At 40.4% G+C, this 21,947-nt stretch overlaps 1 protein-coding gene across 2 annotated transcripts in view; it reads left to right on the top strand.

Annotated features, from left to right (window-relative positions):
• Positions 1-232: 232 nt before the first annotated feature.
• The window catches only part of IRS1 (insulin receptor substrate 1), a 50,412-nt gene continuing 28,697 nt past the window's right edge, over positions 233-21,947 (top strand). The window contains exons 1-2 of one of the 2 annotated variants that reach the window (XR_011559222.1): positions 233-5,023; positions 10,528-10,629. Coding sequence is in view for 1 of the 2 variants with exons in the window: in XM_070753307.1 (XP_070609408.1) it covers positions 1,449-5,009 (3,561 nt within the window). In the remaining variant the exon portion in view is untranslated. The remainder of the gene's footprint in view (positions 5,024-10,527; positions 10,630-21,947) is intronic. The other variant, XM_070753307.1, reaches the window with a different exon arrangement.

The following is a 21,947-nucleotide window of genomic DNA, read 5'->3' as shown; positions in this document are numbered from 1 at the left end:
GCGTCGGAGGGGGCTGGAGGGGGCTGGCCTCGTAAACGCAGACGCAGCCGATTGTTTTGGTTTTTCGGGGGGCTTTTCAATAAAAAGTCGCTAGTGCTGCGGCAGAAGCACCTCGCCGTATCCACGGTTCAAAGGAGCGCTAAAAGACTCGAGTCTAGCCATCCGGCGGTGCCCGTTCCTACCTCGGCTGCGCTTTTTTTTTTTTTTTTATTATTTTTTTATTGCCTCCTCAGTTGTGGCGCGCACGAGGAGGGCAAGGTGGTGCAGGACGGAGGGACGCCGCCGCTCTCGCCTTCCCAGACTTCTCCGACTGGAATGAAGAGGAGGAGGAGGAGGTGGAAGTCGCCGCCGCCGCCGCGAAAATGTGCCTCCGCCTCCTTCGCTCCTCGGCCAGCAGCTTCTCTCCGCTCCGTCTGCTTTGCGCTCGACCCTGCTGCGGCAGCCGCCTGCGTGCGTTTGGTGTGGAAAGGACACTTTTCCCCCTCTGCCTAAACCAGACGGGGCTTGAATGAGGGGGCTCGCTCTCTTCCCCTCCCGCGCTGGCCGGATCAGAAGAAGCGCCCTGCAGCCGCGACGCTGATTTGGGGATATTGATGTGTTTGTTTGCTCGCTGGAGTTCTCCACCCCGCAGCCGTGGTTCCCGCGAAGGATATTTTTTATTTGGCGTTTGGGGGCGAGGAAGAAAACCCGGTGGCTTCCCCGGTTGTTGACTGGCTGGTTTCTTCTCTTGCTGCCATCGTGATATTGCCATCATATCGTTGGTTGCTATTGCAAGAGGGCTTGCTGGTGCCCCTCAGGCGTCCCACGTTCTCTCCCCCCACGCACCACCACCCTTCCTCTCTTGCAAAACAAGCTCGCTTCGCCCCCTGCCCTGCCCCGCGTCTCTCCTGCTGGTGAGTAGATTTTAATCGGAAATCTCTCGGAGGGATCACTTTGAGCAAAAGGAAAAAAGGGCTGTTTGGGAGGAGAGAGAGAAAAAAAAGACGGGGGAACCCCATCCTGCTTCTGGCGCTGGAGGGATTTTTCCACCCCGCATGGATGAAACGATGCCCGCTTTCCCCTGCTCGTCGGCGGCTTCTCGGAGCGGTTTCTCCCGGGGCGACGTCGAAACTAGACTTTTGAAAGCTGCATTTCTCCTGCGGAGGGTGGTTTGGGAATAAAAACTGCCACCCAAGCCCTGCTCCTGGAGTTTGGGAGGAGGCTGTGGCCACTGAACAGCTGTTCTCCCCCTGCCACTCTTTCCTCCGCCCCTCTTGTTTTTGGAAAAGGTTTCCAGAACTATCTTTCTGCGTCGTTTTGGTTTTTTTTAATTTTTATTTTGGAGCAAAGGAGGGGATTTGCTGCTGCTGTTGCTGCTGCTGCTGCGTGGATTTTGGGTTTGTTGTTTCTTTCCCGAAGCTGCTCTTTGCAGCAGGAACTGCTGTACCTTGATTTTTTTTTTCCCCAGCATGGCTAGCCCCACGGATAATAATGAGGGCTTCTTCTCCGATGTCAGGAAGGTGGGTTACTTGCGCAAACCCAAGAGCATGCATAAACGCTTCTTCGTGCTGAGAGCAGCCAGTGAGTTGGGACCCGCCCGGCTGGAGTACTATGAGAATGAAAAGAAATGGAGACACAAATCAGGGGCCCCCAAGCGCTCCATTCCTCTGGAGAGCTGCTTCAACATAAACAAGAGGGCAGATTCCAAAAATAAGCATCTGGTGGCTCTCTACACCAAGGACGAGCACTTTGCCATTGCTGCCGACAATGAGCTGGAGCAAGAAAGCTGGTACCAGGCACTGCTGCAGTTGCACAACCGTGCCAAGAGCCATCACCACCACCATCAGCACCACCACCACCACCACCACCACCACCGAGATGTCACAGGGGGAGGTGGGACTTTGGGAATGGGAGAGGTGGGGGAGGATAGTTATGGTGATATGGCTCCTGGCCCAGCGTTCAAAGAGGTCTGGCAAGTGATCCTGAAGCCAAAGGGCCTGGGGCAAACCAAGAACCTGATTGGAATCTACCGCCTGTGCCTAACCAACAAGACCATCAGTTTTGTCAAGCTAAATTCCGATGCGGCAGCTGTTGTGTTGCAGCTGCTCAACATCCGGCGGTGTGGCCATTCGGAGAACTTTTTTTTCATTGAGGTGGGGCGTTCTGCTGTCACGGGACCAGGTGAGTTCTGGATGCAGGTAGACGACTCGGTAGTAGCACAGAATATGCATGAGACCATCTTGGAGGCTATGCGGGCAATGAGTGAGGAATTTCGGCCTCGGAGCAAAAGCCAGTCGTCTTCCAATTGCTCCAATCCCATATCTGTGCCTCTCCGCAGTAGGCATCATGTCAGCAACCCGCCCCCCAGCCAGGTGGGACTTACTCGTAGGTCCAGGACTGAGAGCATCACTGCCACTTCTCCTGCTGGCAGTGGTGTGGGAGGAGGGATTGGAGGCAGACCCAGCTCTTTCCGTGTCAGAGCCTCCAGCGATGGAGAAGGTACCATGTCCAGACCAGCTTCGGTGGATGGCAGTCCGATGAGTCCGAGTGCCAACCGAACTCACTCACACAGGCATCGTGGCAGCTCCAGGCTCCATCCCCCTCTCAATCACAGTCGCTCCATCCCAATGCCTTCCTCACGCTGTTCCCCTTCAGCCACTAGTCCAGTCAGCCTGTCATCCAGCAGTACCAGTGGCCATGGGTCCACTTCAGACTGTCTCTTCCCACGTCGCTCCAGCGCATCAGTCTCTGGCTCTCCCAGTGATGGAGGTTTCATCTCCTCTGACGAGTATGAATCGAGCCCCTGTGACTTTCGCAGCTCATTTCGTAGTGTTACCCCTGATTCCCTGGGACACACCCCTCCTGCCCGGGGAGACGAGGAACTTAGCAACTATATATGTATGGGGGGCAAGGCTGCCTCATCCTGCTGCAGTATCACAACCCCTAATGGTCATTTTGCCCCCCGCAACTGCCATCTGCAGCAGCAAAGTCGCTACCCTGCTGTCCCATGTTGCCTCCGGCTTGGAAATGAGGATGTAGGTGATTTGGAAAAAGGCTTCAGAAAGCGGACGCATTCTGCTGGAACCTCTCCTACCATCTCCCACCAGAAGACTCCTTCCCAGTCCTCAGTGACCTCCATTGAAGAGTATACTGAGATGCTTCCCTCATATTCTTGTAGTAGCAACAAGTTTTCTTCTTATCGACATTCTGCCTTTGTGCCAACCCAGTCTTACCCCGAGGAGTGTGTAGAGATGCACCAGGTGGAGGGAAACCACCACCCGACCAACTCTGATGATGGCTACATGCCAATGTTGCCAGGAGTGGCACCCATGCCCAGTGGAGGTAGTACACCCAAAGGGGGGGATTACATGCCCATGAGCCCCAAGAGTGTGTCTGCCCCGCAACAGATCATCAATCCTGGGAGAGGAGGTCGCCATGTGCAGGCCATGGTGGACTCAAATGGCTACATGATGATGTCTCCCAGTGGCAGTTGTTCTCCAGACAGTGGTCCCACTGGCTACAGCAAGCTATGGATAAACGGGACTAACAATCATACAAAACTTTCAGTCGAGAGTAATGAGGGCAAGCTGCCAAGTGGAGGCAGCGATTATATTAATATGTCTCCAGCCAGTGGTTCTGCTACCAGCACCCCTCCAGACTGTTACTTTACCAGCCCAGGACCTCCAGGCCCAGAAGAACCACTAGTGCATGGTTCTACCCAGTCCCAGCATAAACCCATCTATTCCTATTTCTCCTTGCCACGTTCTTTCAAGCACAACCAACGCAAGACAGGCAAAGAAGAAAACACCCCGATGCATATGTCCTTCAGTTCTGGCCGCTTGCTTTATGCCGCTGCTGAGGATTCTTCTTCCTCTACTAGTAGTGATAGTCTTGGCTGCCCTGGGGGACAAGAGGGTGGTGGGTATTCTCTTCCCGTTAAAACACAGCCATTGCAGCCTGCTGCTTGTACTATGGACACAGCTGTGCGGACCAAGAATCCTCTGGCCAGACCTACTCGCTTGTCCCTGGATGGCCCAAAGGCCAGCACCTTGCCTCGCACTCGGGAACAGCTCCCAGAACCCAAGAGCCCCGGAGAGTATGTGAACATTGAGTTTAAGCAACCAGTCTTCCCCTCACCGTTATCCTATGGAGAGACTGGCTCCTGTTCAGAGGAGTATATGAATATGGATTGGGGAACTGCTTGCCCAACCAGCTTGGCCTCCATGCAGTCAGGCCGGAGTGGGACCACCCACAGTGGCAACCGGGACTATATGAGCATGCAACTGAGTGGTGGAGCACCGTATGTGGTTTGTGCCCACACCCCATCACCTTCCTCCCCGGCCCTCCTGCTGAGTTATTCTGAGAAAAGCTCACCACCTATGCAGCTGCCTTCTCCACCTTCTCAGGCTCAGCCAAGCAAACTGGTTGAGATTTTACCCCATTCCTGCTCCTCGTCTATGATTGGGGGCCCAGGTGCGAACAGCGCCTTTACACATGTCAGTATTGGTCCCAGTCGCAGCATCCAGAGTGCCAAAGTGATCCGTGCTGACCCCCAAGGAGGTCGGCGGCGCCATAGTTCTGAGACATTTGCTTCTTCTGTCACTCCCAGTAGTAGCCTTGGAGCCTCAGCAGTACTCCATGGACCAGGAGGAGGGCCTGATGATCCAAAACGTCACAGTTCAGCCTCCTTTGAAAACGTCTGGCTCAAGCCTGCATCTGGGGCTCTGGGAGTTGCTTCTTTGGGTTTTGGTGCATCGCGGAGGGAGCAAGCAGCTAGTGGGACTGGGGGAGGCTTTGAGAATGGGCTCAATTACATTGACCTGGACTTAGTGAAGGATTTTAACCACAGCCAACATCACCATTGCAACCTCCACCTTCAGGAGAGTACTAGTCTGCTAGGAGACAAGCAACCTTCCCAGCAACATCAGCCACCTAAATCTCCAAAGCAGCCTTGTGGGAGTAACCACTTGAGTGACGAATTAAGTGGATATGCCAGCATTAGCTTCCACAAGCAGGAGGACATCCAGTAAAAACCGGAGACAAGGTGAGCATATCATAAGTTAATCACTAGTTATTAGCTTTGGGGTGGGAAGCATGATGTTTTGTATCACCATCTAGGATGAGTTGAATCACTTGTGTTACACCTAATGGCAGTCACACCTAACTGACCAGGTCATTTTCTGACAGCACAGATTATATGATGATGTTACCCATTTTGCCTTTCGTCTGCCCTGTTTGCTGTCTACTATCCTTTTATTTGATAGCACCTTAATTAATGGGTTGGTAATGAATCAGCATGTGTCACTTGGTTTAAATGAAGGATGAGGAAAAGTGTTCATTCTAGTTAAAGAAAGTAAGGATTAGGCAACAGCCTTCTGCTTACTGTTAGGCTACAAGCATAGTTCAAAAAGTGAACACTGATGTTATTTGTAGGGGGATGTTATTTGTAAGGGGATGTTATAACACTGATGTTATTTGTAGGGGGAGAAATTGTTTTTGATTTTAGGCTCTGATTGTTAATTACATAAAAGTGTGTGTGCTCATGAGCACATAATAGCCCATAATACATCACTTGCTTCACATTTTGCTGTGCAGTAACCTTTGAAAAATATTTGATCTTGATTATGGTGCCAGTTACCCAAAGAACAATTGCAAAACATTGTGGCCAGTTAAAAGTCCCGCTAATGGGACACTGAGTGGATTGTTACATGTCTTGGTTTTATAATTTAAAATTTCCTTTGGAAATATGGAGCACCCTGAAGCATAGTCTCTTTTTAAGTCTGCAACATGTCCAGGCTAGATGTTTTTGTTGTTGTTATTTTGCTTGTTGCAGTGTGGGTGTTTTCTCTATGAAATCTCTTAATCTACTTCTGGCTGGAATTTTGAGAAGTGTCTGTTAGTGCTCTACTGCCCTACTTGTTTAACCTTCAGACAATTGCAGCTGCAAAGAAAGAAGTCCCCTCTGTGTGTGGCTGCACTAGCGTGTATGCTGCATATGAAAAAGAGGTGTGGCCTTACATTTAGGAACTGAGAATGGAAACCTCTGCAGTCTTAATTCTGAGTGTGCTAGTGAAAAGTTTTGTGGCTCTGGGCAAGTTTCCTTACATATATGTAATACCTCAAAGGATGGCTATGAGGATTAATTAGATAATGTTTGAAAAGCACTGTGGACATGAAACAAATGACGCTCTGCTAACCTGGTGTGTGTGTGTTTGTGTGTGCGTGTCACTGCTAAAAAACTTTGCACCAAGAAAGATTGCAGAACCAGTAATTCCTAAGTCATAAGCTAGGTAGAATTTTTATAAACCTGTTGCACTACAACTAAAGCATTAAATGTAGAGGCGGGGTTGTTTATAGCTCAAGTCTGCAGGGCAAAACAGAAAACCAAGGTTCCCCCTCCCCTATATCGGACCTTTTTGAAGTCTGGGTTTTAGGGGATGTGATTGTAGCAACCACTTTTTAAAAATATTTCTTCTATTGCATATTTTGTCAAAATCACAACGATTACTCTGTTCTAAGCTTTGTTACTATCACAGTTGTCTTGACTGGAATTTACTTCCTTTGCCCTCCCACATTATCTTTGATCCATAATAATCACTGGTGAGCCATAAAAAATGTTTATACTGGTACAGATGGGAACGAATTCAGCAGTATGCTTTTTGATCTTAAAATGTCATAACACAATTCTTCTGTGACGTGTTTTAATTGCTTGTTTGCTGGTTCCAAGTATAAACAGTGTTGAAGGATGGCAAGAGTAATGGCTTTAAAAAAAAATCCTGGGATAGGTTTCCTGCAGCTGAACTTGGGAGACCTACAGATGAATACTAAACCCTTTGAATAAACAACATCAACAGAACACTTTTCATTGTGAAAAACAAATCAAGCATCTTATTACTGTTTTCAACTAAGCAATTAACCACATATTACCGTATGTGGAATATGAAGAAAGTATGGTTCCTTTTACTGTATGTGCCCCAAGGCATTTCTAAAATTTTAGCATGAGAAGAGCAAAAAGCAGAGAATGGATGGCATTGGGGGGAAAAATTAAAGAAAAAATTAAAACAAAAATAGTATCAACACAACTTTGACACATATGTTCCAATATCTGAGAAATAATAACAAAATTGCTGTATCTAGCAATTCTTGTTAGTTTAACATCTTTTCAGAAATAGTTTAAATTATTTGCTTGCATCATTCTCTATGTTTCATTTTGCTACAACAGAATTGTTTCTCCCATTTTGTTTTTGTTCTTAATGAGAGGCAACTGATCCAAGTCACAGAACTGCTACGGATATTACTGTATAGCATTTACGCTGCAGAACTATATGCAGTTACTTGTTTTAACTGTTCATTCAGTGTGCCAATATTTAGTTAGTCATAGAATTTGCACTAATCAGCTAGCAGAAAGGAATATCTTATAGGTAACATTATGGGAATATTAGCATTCCTTTTATTCTTTAATGTTTTTACTCAGTGTTGTATTAGAGATGTAATTTGCATGTGTGCATTGTTTTAATTTCAAAACCAACATAATTTTTAGTGCAGTAGTTTAAGGTAGTGATTGTAGTATGATAATGGTTGTAGTAGATTACAATTCAAATGAAAATCACTAATAAAATGATATACTGAACTTTTACTAGGCAGGTCTCTTCCCCCAATACAGTAATGCATTCTAATTTCTAGCATTTTATCTAGAAACAGTTTCATTTTTGTAGCAAATGTTTGCATTATTTGAAGGAAAGCTTGGAACTCTCTACATTGTTGCAAAGCAATCCATTTGTGGTTTAAAAAAAAAAATCAAATCAATAGTCCTAATTGTTGAAAATTATCCAACAGTCATTTTATTCTTCATTCTAGTGCCATTGTTTGTATATGAGAGAAAGCTGCTTGATCAGACCTCATCTCTGCTACTGTGTGTTTGTTTGTATGTGTCTGTGTGTTTGTGTGTGTGTGTGTTTGTGTACATATGTGTGTACACATATACTTAATGATCGGGAATCAAGAAATAAACATCTAGCATTTCTACATATTCTTCAGTATTTGTCATCCATACATATGGAATACTGACTTTACTAAATAGAGGGAGAGAGAAATTGACAAAAGGTTATTAATTATATTTAATTTAATGAATCCAAACAAACCTAAGTCTATACTTCCAGTGCTATAGAACAAGATATTTAACCCATTCATGTCAATCTGCTCTTTTCACTAGGACCAGTCTATTAGGAAACAAAGTATGCTTATCTATACCATAAAGACAATCTAATATAAAGCAACACATTATGTCAATTTGAAGGGCAAGTGATCTGTGAGCACTGCATGCCAAGCGGGATTGTCACATGCATAGTGTGAGACATGCCCATAGCTGCCCTCTGGACCAGTTGACAATTCTCAATAATTTTCAAAGGCAGCCCAATATAAAGTACTTTAATGGAGCCATAAAGTGATTAAAACATGAGTGAAAGTTCTCCTTTCTAAAGTCTCCTAATCCAAGACAAGGAAAAACTAGTTTACCAGATGAAGCTATGCAAAGGGCTTCTAGACCATAGCTGCCATCTCAGCTGTGCATCTAAGAAGGCAATCAAATTGTATACCACTCTTGAAAGGTGAAGTCCAATAGCGGCGAAGTTTAAAGATGAAATCTCCCCACAACTACCGTGTTTCCCCGAAAGTAAGACAGTGTCTTACTTTCTTTTTATCCCCAAAAGCCCCACTATGTCTTACTTTCGGGGTATGTCTTATATTGGAAAAAACGGTGCCCGTTAAGTTACCTCGTTGAGCAGGAAGGTAGCGCTGGAGTGAGAAAAAGACATAGACAGATGGGGAGGGAGCCGGCCGGCGAGGCCTGGAGTGCGCTGCCAGCTGGGAAGGAAGGAAGGAGGGAGGGAGGTGGCCCCCGCCCCCGCTGCTTTCCCCGCCGCGCCGCTTCCAAGCCGCCGCCTTCTCGCTCTCCAGGTCCAGCTAGATGAGAGGCGATGGCAACGGCGGCGGCTGCGTGGTGCCCGTTAAGTTACCTCGTTGAGCAGGAAGGTAGCGCTGGAGTCAGAAAAAGACATAGACAGATGGGGAGGGAGCCGGCTGGCCGGCGAGGCCCGGAGTGCGCTGCCAGTTGGGAAGGAAGGAAGGAAGGAGGGAGGCGGCCCCCGCCCCTGCTGCTTTCCCCGCCGCTCCGCTCCCAAGCGGCTTCCTCGCCCTCGCCGCCGCCTTCTCGCTCTCCAGGTCCAGCTAGATGAGAAGGAGGTGGCAATACCCCCGTGTTTCCCCGAAAGTAAGACATATGTCTTACTTTTGGGGTACGGCTTATATTAGCCGACCCCCCTGAAACCCCCGATACGTCTTACAATTGGGGGTGTCTTACTATCGGGGAAACACGGTAGATGGTCTAATATCCTTAGCAGTGATGGGCTACCAAAATTTTTACTACCACACTGTGGGCATGACTTTTTCTTTGTTTCAACATATTTCAGTGCAAATTGGGTGTCCTGGGGTGGAGCTCCATTTTTGCTACCCCACTGCGTTTCCCCCCATCCGGGCAGTAGCCCACCCCGATTATCTACTATATAAAGTGTAGGTACACACACACGCGCACAGCTCTTCTGAAATTATACACATTCAACCTCATTTGTGATAGGAAAAACATACCCAGAGCCCAGAAGGGAAAAAAAGAGAAACCCCCCCCAAATTTTGCTACCGGTATTGTGTACCTGACCAAAATGTTCCTACCGGTACTGTGTACCTGACTGTACCTGTACAAGCCCACCACTGATCCTTAGCCACTTAATCTTCATTGGATTCTACAGAAGACAGTTTTTTTGTATTCAAACTTTCATAGCCTCTAGCACTGGACAGGATTTAATAACTTTGATGATAGTGGATCCCAAACTGGCATATGTATATATTTCATGTTTATGTTAATAGGAAGAGAGAGTTAGAGTTAGGGTTCTCGGGTACCCCAATAGTAAGTAACCCTTCTCCATAACTTCCACTGACTGATTCCTGCTCCAAACAAACACATGTATTACTATGGTAAAGATTCTTTGTTATATTTGAACAACAATATTTTTTAAATGATCATACTACCCACGATTGACCTCTCCAGGTTCCTAAGGAGCGTACATAAGTGCACTAGCCTGCCTTTCGTCCCCTGTCCAATTGTCTCTCCTTATCTCATATATCATATATCTTTTCTTCCTTTCATATATCTTCTCCTCTACTTTTATATATTTTCTTTATATATAATACCTCATGTCTATCCTCTTCAATATGTATTGTGTATTGGACAAAATAAATAAATAAAATAAATAAATAAAAATATTATAGTAGTATAAGATGCTTGTTAGTAAAGCAATGACAATTGATAAGTATAATACACAATTTGTTTTTCTTCTAATTTTTCCTCTATTTTTTCTCTTGTTCCATTGCTATTGTTTTTTTTTCCTTTAAAGATTATTTTCTTAATTATATAGTACATCTATGGATAGTTTTTTTAATGTATTTAGGTGCTTGACAATTTTGTCCTGTAATGAGTCAATGTATTTTTTTTTAAAGGAAATTACTGTAAAGTGGTGCCCTGATTCTCCATCCCTGGTGCCAGTCCAGAAAAATAGCATGGTTGGCATCCTATTGAAAGCTGCTTTTTCTATAAAGAAGGTGAGAGCATAGCGTGGAACTAATCAGAGGTGGATTCCAGCCAGTTCAGACCGGTTCTATAGAACCGGTAGTGGGAATTTCCCTTCACTTGCCAAACCTGCTGGTTGTGCCCCCAGACTGGCTCTGCAGTGTCATAGGCACCACTATCTTGTTTTTCACTGCTGTTTTTTGCTTCTGCACATGCGCAGCAGGGTGGCGCGTGAGAAAGCAAACTGGCAGCAAGGTAAGTTAGAACCCACCCCTGGACCTGTGATGTTTTTTGATAATACTGGCTGAGAAATGGAGATGACCATCATCCCCTAGAATTGGAAACGACAAAGCAGGAGAAAACATTATCTTTACATTTTAGATTCTGATTAAATTCTTTATTTTTGAACTTCTGATATATTGTAAGCTTCCTGCTGGTTTGTTTTTCTGCCATGATATAGACAAAAATATATCTGCAAAGTGCTATTAGAATATTTGAAGTTTAGATTTAGATCTTGAACCCTATTTCAGATCGAGTCTAGGTTTTCAATTAAGAATAAGATTAAGGCAAGACTGCTAAAATTGGAATCCTGTTAGCAGGGATATTTAGCAAATTTTTTATTCAGCAAATTATTATTAAGGTAAGTAGTCAGATATATATTTATTTATTTGGTCAGATTACTATGCCGCCCTTTGCTGAAGACTCAGGCGGCTTATAACAAACAAATTTGTTTGTTTGTAAAATGTATTGGTTACCCATCCTACCACAGGGTAACTCTGTATCACATATATAGTCCTGTGATGAACATTATGATTTAAGTAAGTACTGGAAAATAATGATAACCCTTTCAGCTCCAGCTCACCCTTATTCTGCAAATAAATTTAAGAATGAATTTCTAAGAATAAGGAAGTTTGATGAGAGTACTATGCTTGCTTGCTTTCTGCCTTTACTTATAAATCAGGTGGAAAAATCGTTTTATTTTAAGCAACATGTAGATAAAGATAATGTTCATTTTGTGTTCCTGCCTTCTGATGTAATTAGAACCTTAGCTTTTGTTCCAAAATGCAGAAAGGGTAATATGGTTAGGTTTTAATTCCCCTGATGTACAGTGTATATTTTCATGTTAAAAATTCGCTGTTCATTGCATTTTATATTAGGTTGATGTCATTTAAGACCAAAGAAGCAGCTAATTTGCAATTATACAAAATTTGGAGAAACTTGCCATGTTATCATTAATTTATATTATGGAATAATATATTATGTATAGAATGCAATGTTGTGCATTATAATCAAACATTTGGATTTCCTCCAGGAAAACCATTTGCAACAAAACATTTACATTGAATAACTTGCATTTTAAGTACTATAAATATATTTAGTTTAACATTTGTGTAGTCATGTTCAATAACGTTTGAGTTTAAAGAGAAGAGCAAATTGCGCATATAAGTATAAGGTAGAATATGCTTGTCAGAAATATTTGAGAAACAACATACAGTGACAAGTAATTAAATGTCAGCCACTCAGAATTTTGCTGCTTGAATGGAACACAGTCCATTTGCACTAAGTGTGCAGAGTTTTCATGACTTAACTTGCATTATGTGCATTCCTGAACAAATTTAGGATTCTCCAAAAATAAATTTTAAAAAAATGTTTTGTGGCTACAAATGGAAGGAAATTGGCAGTATCTTATCCTTACCTGAATAGAGATACTTTTTACTCACATAGCTATCTGCCATCAGTAGGTTGGGTTGAAATTATTACATTAATGTTTATTTTGCCATTTTATTCTTGAGACGTATACCAATTTGTTGATGTTTGGGAATGAAAATCAATCTAAACTTTTTGAAAGAGAGTAGCCCATCTCCTACATGGTGGTGAATAGTGATATTGTACTCTTGGAAGGATGGAAACCTCTGTTACATTAATCTTATAATTTCTTTATCACAGATAATATTAACCATTTTTAAAAAGTTGTTTTGCCAACTTCTTTTTGCTAACTTCTATTGCTATCTAGCATTTATTTTTCTTAATTATGCTGTTATATGAAACGTAGCATTAACCATGGTCCTTGCCTTTTGAAAACATTTATACGCATCCCTAGAGAAAGATAATCAATGTGAATTGATCCTGTACTGAATTTCTTTTAGATATAGCAGTCAGCGTGTTACTGAGTATATGCACACTTTTGGATACACCAGTTGCCTAATTGGTTGGAAATATAGCTTTTAAAAGTAATCAACATTCAGAGCCAGAATGCTTCAAGAACATTATTTGGGATTAGATCAAAACCATTTATATATGTAGTATAATTTCTTGAAATTCAAAAATAGATTCTAATAACAACTTTTATTTTTGTAAAATAAAATGGAGAATTATAAGATATCATCACACCTTGCCTTTTTAATAGTAAAAAAATGGTACGATCTTTTAATATATTTTTTTGCATCATTTATTGTACACGATGAAATGATGGACAGGACAACAAATATCTGTAGGTCAGTGGTTCAAATCTCACCACCGGCTCAAGGTTGACTCAGCCTTCCATCCTGGGTAAAATGAGGACCCGGATTGTGGGGGGCAATATGCTGGCTCTGTTTTAAAAAAAGTACTATTGCTAACATGTTGTAAGCCACCCTGAGTCTAAGGAGAAGGGCAGTATAAAAATCGAAAAAATAAATAAATAGAGGTAAAAGTTATGCTGCCAATCTTATAAATAAATTACTTTTGATCAGATAGAAACTCAATTGTGGTATTTACACTAAAGTTTTGGCTAAACAAACACTTTGCCACAGAAAAGATTACTTTAATAATAGTAGTCAGAGTAGAGATGCTGTGTTTATATGAGGTCTGAAGCATTTTTTTTCACAAATGTTTTCAAAGCATGCATAGTCCCAATATCCAGTTAGGTTGAAAAAGAAAAGCTAAGACTTTTATGTTGTAATATAGTGTGGATGATAAATGGGTGAAATATTAAAAGTTTGTTATAAATTAATATGATAGTTCTAATAATGTTAGCTATTTAAACATCCACAAATAAGTGTTACAAACATTTCTTTTGTCCCACTTGTGTCTTGCATGTTTCTACAAGAGAAAAGATGTGCAGGCATGTGTCCGAGGTATATGATTTCCCAGGCTTTTGAACTAGTAAGGAATGTTTCCCAAGATGGAAGAATGAATGGTTGGATGGTGCATTTTGCCTAAGGGTTTAAAACTAAAAGGAAATGTTATTGTGTATTCATGTCCTGTTTCACAAACCTCTTTGAACAAGATCCTGCATAAAGTCTTTATTATTATCAAACTCTTTTTAATAACAAAAAAAAAATCTTTCCAAAGCATGTTCACTGAATGAGGATGTTGGGAAAGTGAAGGATGTGTGCAAATTCTAAATTTAATCTTTTAAAAATTTAATTACTATGAGAAAATTAAGTTCACATTATTAGAATAGCACAAATAAATTTGTTGCTAATATCACTATGGATACACCATCACTTTTTCCCAATACATTTGCTATGATTAAGTTGATATCAGAATTCAATATGAAATTATTTTATGCTTGATAATGAATAATTGTTAATAATCTATAATATTAATGAACGGACAAAAAGTAGCTTGTATTTTTGGGGATGTAATTACTACTGAAATATCAAGTGTAAAATATGAATCAACTGAGCAATATTTATATTAGTGACAGAATATTCTAAGTTATAATTATGGCATTATTACATTTTGATTATATATGATGGTCTTGGTATATTCGAGTTTCTTCCCGTGTAGGATTTAGAAATTTCTGGCGACGAAACCCGAATATACCAAGCCCGTCATACCTGTATCTGTGAAAATCTACATATATATATATATATATATATATATATATATATATATATATATATATATGTCACATGTTGTTGTTTTTTTTGCTGAATTTGAAAATTAAGGGAGACTAGGATAGATCTATTTCGGCCTTATTTTGGCCTCAACAGCTAGCCATACCCACTGGGACTTGAACCTGCAACCTTTGCCTTGTAAGGCAGAGAATTATCCTCTAGGCTACAGTATCCAATCCCTAGCCCTAACCCTACCTGAATTTGGCTTGGTACGAAGATAATATTTTATCTAATGTTTGATTCCTTATTTGCTTTCTCATCATCTTCAAAATTCTTCGGCATTATTTATTTTTAATTAAATAATATTTATGAAATGCATAACTATTATATTCCTATAGGAACTCAAGATACACAACAGTCCTTTTTTCATTCCCCGCACCCCACATCAATAACCAAGTGAGACAGATTTGGCTGAGAATAATTGTCTAGTCCAAATTTACTCAGTAAGCTGAAGTGGGACAAGGTTTATGGATATAGAATTCATTCATAAATTTTATATAACCTGCCTTCATCTTAGGATATTATGGCAAATGTAAAAAAGGATTTCTAACATTGTCTCAAAATGTTGATACTAGTTTTAAGTCCCGTTAAATATGAATTAACTAGTCAGTATTTTTTGGTTGGCTGACTGAGTTTATAACTCACTTATAACTCACAACTAGCAGCGGTGGTGGGAGGCTCCGCCCACCATCCTGGCATGCATTTATTTATTATTTATTTATTTATTAGATTTGTATGCCGCCCCTCTCCGTAGACTCGGGGCGGCTAACAACAGTAAAAAGACAATATGAACAAATCTAATATTAAAAGTAATGTAAAAAACCCCAATTTCAGAAACCAATCATACATACAGACATACCATGCATAAATTTTATAAGCCTAGGGGGAAGGGAATATCTCAATTCCCCCATGCCTGACGACAGAGGTGGGTTTTAAGGAGCTTACGAAAGGCAAGGAGGGTAGGGGCAACTCTGATGTCTGGGGGGAGTTGGTTCCAGAGGGTCGGGGCCGCCACAGAGAAGGCTCTTCCCCTAGGTCCGCCAAACGACATTGTTTAGTTGATGGGACCCGGAGAAGGCCAACTCTGTGGGACCTAACTGGTTGCTGGGATTCGTGCGGCAGAAGACGGTCTCGGAGATATTCTGGTCCGATGCCATGAAGGGCTTTATAGGTCATAACCAACACTTTGAATTGTGACCGGAAACCGAACGGCAACCAATGCAGACTGCAGAGTGTTGGTGTGACATGGGCATATTTAGGAAGGCCCATGATAGCTCTCGCAGCTGCATTCTGCACAATCTGCTCGCAAACTGGTAGCAACGGGATTTAGAACCCACTTCTGAGAAGGGGTTAGTTTATCAGATACTAATGAAGAACTTGCAGGTACCAACTCTCTTAGGCTTATGTCTGTTTGCATATGTGTATGTGTTTTATGCCTTGTCAAAATCTCCAAATGGATGAAAGGCTTTTAGCAATATTTTGACTGAGTATACTCAATATTTCAATTGCAGTTTGGTAAACAGAATTGATACCTCAGTGTGATCTAATAACTTTTTCATGACTAACAAGTGTCACTGGCAGAGAGAGGATAGTGCATATCGTTGCTGTGTTAACTAGAGATGTCATGATATCATTGCCATTTCCACTACTCTGAAACCCCCCACCACCACTTGAAGGGATGGTTGAATTTCTGTCAGCTCTTGTTTCTAGATAGTTCTGTGCTTAGTTTCTGATTCACTCTGAAAATAAAAGCTTACTAAGAATGGTTTATTATTATCGAGCAAATAGGGCACAGGAATTAAGTTAAAACTGGTTAATACATTGAGACAAAGCATAATATGATTTCTTTTTTTTTTACTTAGTATAATGTGTAAAGATTTGGAAATCATATTTTCTTTCTTGGATTAAAATTACAGATCATGTTAATGCAAAAAATATACACACCACATTGTGATAATGTATATTGTTGCATTAAAAAAGGAAAGAAAAGGAAAGAAAAAGAAAGAAAGGGAAATATTAGAAACTTTTTAGTCATGGCATTTTCATGTCATGTGGCGAGGGGGTGAGTTACCATCAATATGCTGATGACACTCAGCTATACATCTCCACCCCATGTCCACTCAATGAAGCAGTGGAAGCAATGTGCCCGTGTCTGGAGGTTGTTAGAGTCTGGATGGTTGCTAACAGGCTCAAACTCAATCCCAACAAGATGGAGTGTCTGTGGGTGCTGTCTCCAAAGAACACTTCCATCTGTACGTCCATCACCCTGGGGGGTGGGGGGTGGAAACCTCTGACTCCCTCAGAGAGGGTTCACAACTTGGTGTCCTCTTCAATCCACAGCTGACTTCAGAACATCATCTTTCGGCTGTGGCGAGGGGGGGCGTTTGCCCAGGTTCGCCTGGTGCACCAATTGTAGCCCTATTTGGACAGGGAGTCTTTACTCACAGTCACTCATGCCCTTATCACCTCGAGGTTCGACTACTGCAATGCTCTCTACATGGGGCTACCTCTGAAGAGTGTTTGGAAAATGCAAATTGTGCAGAATGCAGCCGCGTGAGCAGTCATGGGCTTGCCCAGACATGTACGTATCTCTCCAACATTCTGCGGACTACATTGTCTGCCAATTGGTTTCTGGGTGCAATTCAAAGTGTTGGTTATGACTTATAACGCCATACATGGCAGTGGGCAAGAATACCTACAGGACTGCCTTCTGCCGCACGAATCCCAGCGACCGGTCAAGTCCCACAGAGTTGGCCTTCTCCAGGTCCTGTCAACTAGACAGTATCAGTTCGTAGGTTGTAGGGGAATAGCCTTCTCTGTGGGGGGCCCAGCCCTCGGGAATCAACTCCCCCCCGGAGATTCGTACTGCTCCCATGCTCCTTGCCTTCTGCAAGAGTTTTAAGACTTATTTATGCCGCCAGGCTTGGGGCTATTGGATTCTTGCCTCCTGGCCAATGAATGTGCTCAGAGAAAGTTGATTGAATGGGAATGACTGCTTTTTATGGCTTGGATTTATAGATTTTATATTTAATTAATTAGATCTAAAATGTTATACATTGTTTTATTATGTGTTGTAAGCCGTCCTGAGTCCTCGGAGAGGAGCGGCATAAAAGTCAAACACAAACAAACAAATAAATAAATACTTAAATAAATAAACAATGTGTGAAAATTTCAAATAAGAAAAACAATTGTAAAATATAATAAAGTCTATACCAATTATTGTACCATTTTTGATTAATGGAAAAAATTCACACCTAGTAGGATGAAAAAAATTGAATGACTAATTATATTGATAGTGAAGTGAAACAAGTAAGTAAGCAAAATATTTCAACCATCACAAAATTATAGTGGAAGAACCTCTACATGATAATATCAAAACATGAACATATTTGTCAGTTTATTAATGTCATGTTTTTCTTTCCACTTTGTAAACAATAGACAGTCATTGATACAATTGAGCTCTTATAAATAGCCTGCTTTCATTCAGGTAGCACAGACATTTTGATGGAAAATTGCTAAATTCAGTGTACAAGAAAGAACTTGAATAGTACAAGAAATATTGTAGGTGAAGATAGGTTTTATATCATTAAAAATGTTTGAGGCATTGAGAAATGTCCACACTGCAATATATTTTAAAGAACTAGTACTTAAAGTGCCACAAGCTATGAATAGAATTGCTATATACTTAGTTATAGGCAAAAATGAGAAAAATATGTTTAGGAAAAAAAGTAAAAAGAAGCACTTAATTACTCATAATGGACTTTTAACTAAATAATTAAGTAATGTCTCTATGTGTGTGTGTGTGTGTCTGTTTGTGTAAGTGGAATTTATAAGGCATTTCAGGAGACTGAAGAAATACCTAGCTGAACAATTAAATTGAAGGAATATATGTATCAAACCTTAACTCTTTCTCATAGTGTTTCAATTTTATCAACATGTATTTAGACAAGCATATCTAAATCCTGAAAAAAAATGCTGTTGCGGTGGTATGGGCCTTCTAATATTAGTCCTCAGTTATGTCTGCCACTATTTTTAATGGCTAGAAGGAAAATATTTAAATGGTACTAATGTTTTGAACAAAGTCACTCTTGTGAATTGGTGGAAATCATTAACCAGCTACCTTGATCCAAAGCTCCTTCAGGTTTTGAATGAAAGTTTATAGCCAATAGTTTACTTTGCAGGTATAGAAACATATTCTCAGTGTTTGAATAGTTATTCATTTAAAGTTTCAGCCAAAGGCAGGACTCACTGACATTGTCAGAGTTTGAAAGCTAAGCAAGGCTGGGCCTGGTTACTACGTACTTGGATAGGATAAGAAACCACCTTGAAATACTAGGACTACAGTGTTCCCTCGATTTCCGCGGGGGATGCATTCCGAGACTACCCGCGAAAGTCGAATTTCCGTGAAGTAGAGATGCGGAAGTAAATACACCATTTTTGGCTATGGACAGTATCACAAACCATCCCGTAACACTTTAAACCCCTAAATTACCATTTCCCCTTCCCTTAACAACCATTTACTCACCATTATTACTGGTACTCACTATTGAATAAGACACTTAGTGATCCCGATATTTATAAACATAATTATTTATTAACAATTATTATTATTATTTGTTTGCAAAAATTATTAGTTTGGCGATGATGTCTGACGTCATCAGGTGGGAAAAACCGTACTATAGGAAAAAAACCGCAAAGTATTTTTTAATTGATATTTTTTGAAAAACCGCAGTATAGGCTATACGCGAAGTTCGAACCCGCAAAAATCGAGGGGACACTGTATAGGATAAATCAAGACGAAAAATAATTTTAGAATAAGCCGTGATAAACCATGTTCTTATCAATAAAACTACATTGCAATGGGTATGAAGAGACAAGCTTGGATACTTTATTTTTAAAGTTCTACAGATAAAAGCAAAATACACTTTTTTTTGTAAAAAATTGGAAGCTATCAACCTGATTATAGAAGGGTTAATGATGGTTCTTTAAAGTTATGGGAACTTCAAAATTTCCAAGTTAATCTAAAAAAAAAAAAAGAAAATTGAGGAATTTTGAGATTGTTATACAAGACAGTTCAGCGACCACAAATTATGGAATGCTCAAATGTAATTTAATATTATATAAATGTAGTCCTATTTTTATTATTATTATTATTATTTATTAGATTTGTATCCATAGACTTTTGTTATTATTGCCTCCTTTGTTCATATACCTTGATACAAGAATAAATATTACATGCTGTCTTCCAGGATGGATAAAAATAGATGATTAAAAAAAAAAACAAATCATATTTTTAAAATTTAAATCGTATCTTTTTGGATTTGAATCAGATTTTTTTATTTTTATCAAATTTATTTTAATAAAATGCTTTTGGAGTAAAAATCTATCTAAATATAGTTTTTTTATTTAAGGTTCATTAATAATTTAGTTTATTCAGCGTGAAATGGAGCTAGGTTATGTAACATGAGGCAACATTGGGATTGTTGGTGAGTCAACAGCAGCTCAGAGGAAGAACTGCTATGGGACAGAGATGACAGTTGCTCTTTAAAAATTATGATTTAAATCAAGTTGATTTAAATCAGGCCTTTTTACTACTGATTTAAATCATGATTTAAATCGGCTACTGATTTGAATCAAATACACCCTGCTGTCTTCAGTGTAAAAGTCACTATTTTATTTACAAAATTAGTGAAATAAAATTGAAGGTTAATTGCAAGGTTGATTTCATCAGAAAATGCTATGGGTAACTTAGCATCCACCCACCCACCCACCCCCTTTGTAGGATTCCACTGTATGTGGTAGTTTTCCTCTACCTGAGGTGACTCTGGCTGCATCAACTATTTTGGCACCTTCTAATCTTTCTGTGTCACTCAATGACAGGATTCCCTTAAGTTCATTCTGCTTTAGCAAGTGAAGGTCACATAGCACACTCTTCCTTTCAATTGCCATCTGGCAGTTTATTATTAGCAGGGCTGTAGAAAACAGAAATTAGAAACAGAACCAAAACAGCCTTTGCCTGTTTGCTGTATCAAATGGAGCCATTTCTATGATTTTTTTTATCCTGGTGAAAAAAGTTGGGAAGTAAATCTAACATTTTACAAAGTTCTGCTTGTATAATTCCCAGAGTATATATACCAAATGCATCTTGTAATACAAGCATATGTTTATTCCCTTGATAAAACCTGTATTAATAGATCCTGTACCACTGAGGAATTTCATCTCTTAAACATTTACACTATTTCCTCTTCATCATAGGCAAGAATATAAATTACCTGATATTTATCTTGAGACCTTTTGTTCCATTCAGTAGGAATTATAGACCTTGATGTTAGTCAAAAAGACACTTGGTATTATTGAACTGTATCTGAAGTAGAGAGCTTTTATGGTATTTTACAGCTGCTTATTTGAAAAGTATATTATAAGTAACAAATAGTTACTTATAACAAACATTATAAGTAACAAATAGCATAACATAGCATGGTATGGCATGGTATGGATAGCATAGCATAGAATTTTATTGGCCAAATGTGATTGGACACACAAGGAATGTGTCTTGGTGCATATGCTCTCAGTGTACATAAAAGAAAAGATAGGTTCATCAAGAATCATGAGGTACAACACTTAACGATCATCATGGGTAGAAATAAGCAATCAAATCATATTAGGAACCAGTAAATACAAATTAAAATATGGTGAGAACATTTATTTGAATTTAAGTGTGCACCCTGATTCAGTTTTCCTTTCTGATCTAGCAGTCTTGGACGTGTTCCCTTTCTTCCTATAGATTTTTAATTTGCTAGGTCTAGTTTTCCCAGGCTTTTGTTTCTTCAAGTTTCTATTTCTTTCATTGCATTCTGTGACCCTTCTCCTACTTTGCTTCACCGCTTTACACTCCTTTTCCCTCAAGTCCTGTTCAGTCATTGCTCTAGCTCTGTAGTACTGTCACATGGAATTATGGAGGTTCTGTGAGAAGAGGGATGGCAATTCCTGTTGATCTCACAAAGGCATTGTAGGATGTTTCAGCGTCCTAATCCTGCAATTTTAATGCATTTGAAACCCATATTGTTTTTACTTTCATTATCAATGATCTGTTGTATTCTCCATCATTCCATTAAGCAATGTAATATGAAAAAGTGAACAAATGTGTGTATTTGCATGTGTGTGTTTGTGTTTGTGTGCATGTATAAACATACACACATACACATTACGAATTGTCCTAAAAAACTGAGTTCCAGGTATAGTTATAGATGAAGGAGTGCTAGACATCACGATCTCTGGAACGTTAAAAAATTTAAAAATATACAGTGGTACCTCTACTGTACTTACAAACTTAATTCTGTTCCGTTCTGTTTCCTGACTGGGTTCTTAAGTAGAAAAGTTTGTAAGAAGAAGCAATTTTTCCCATAGGAATCAATGTAAAAGCAAATAATGTGTACAATTGGGGAAAACACAGGGAGGGTGGAGGC

This window comes from Erythrolamprus reginae, chromosome 5, assembly GCF_031021105.1.
Source record: "Erythrolamprus reginae isolate rEryReg1 chromosome 5, rEryReg1.hap1, whole genome shotgun sequence".
Classification (NCBI taxonomy): domain Eukaryota; kingdom Metazoa; phylum Chordata; class Lepidosauria; order Squamata; family Dipsadidae; genus Erythrolamprus; species Erythrolamprus reginae.
Note: the sequence above shows the minus strand (reverse complement) of the source record. Positions and strands in the feature narration are given on the sequence as shown.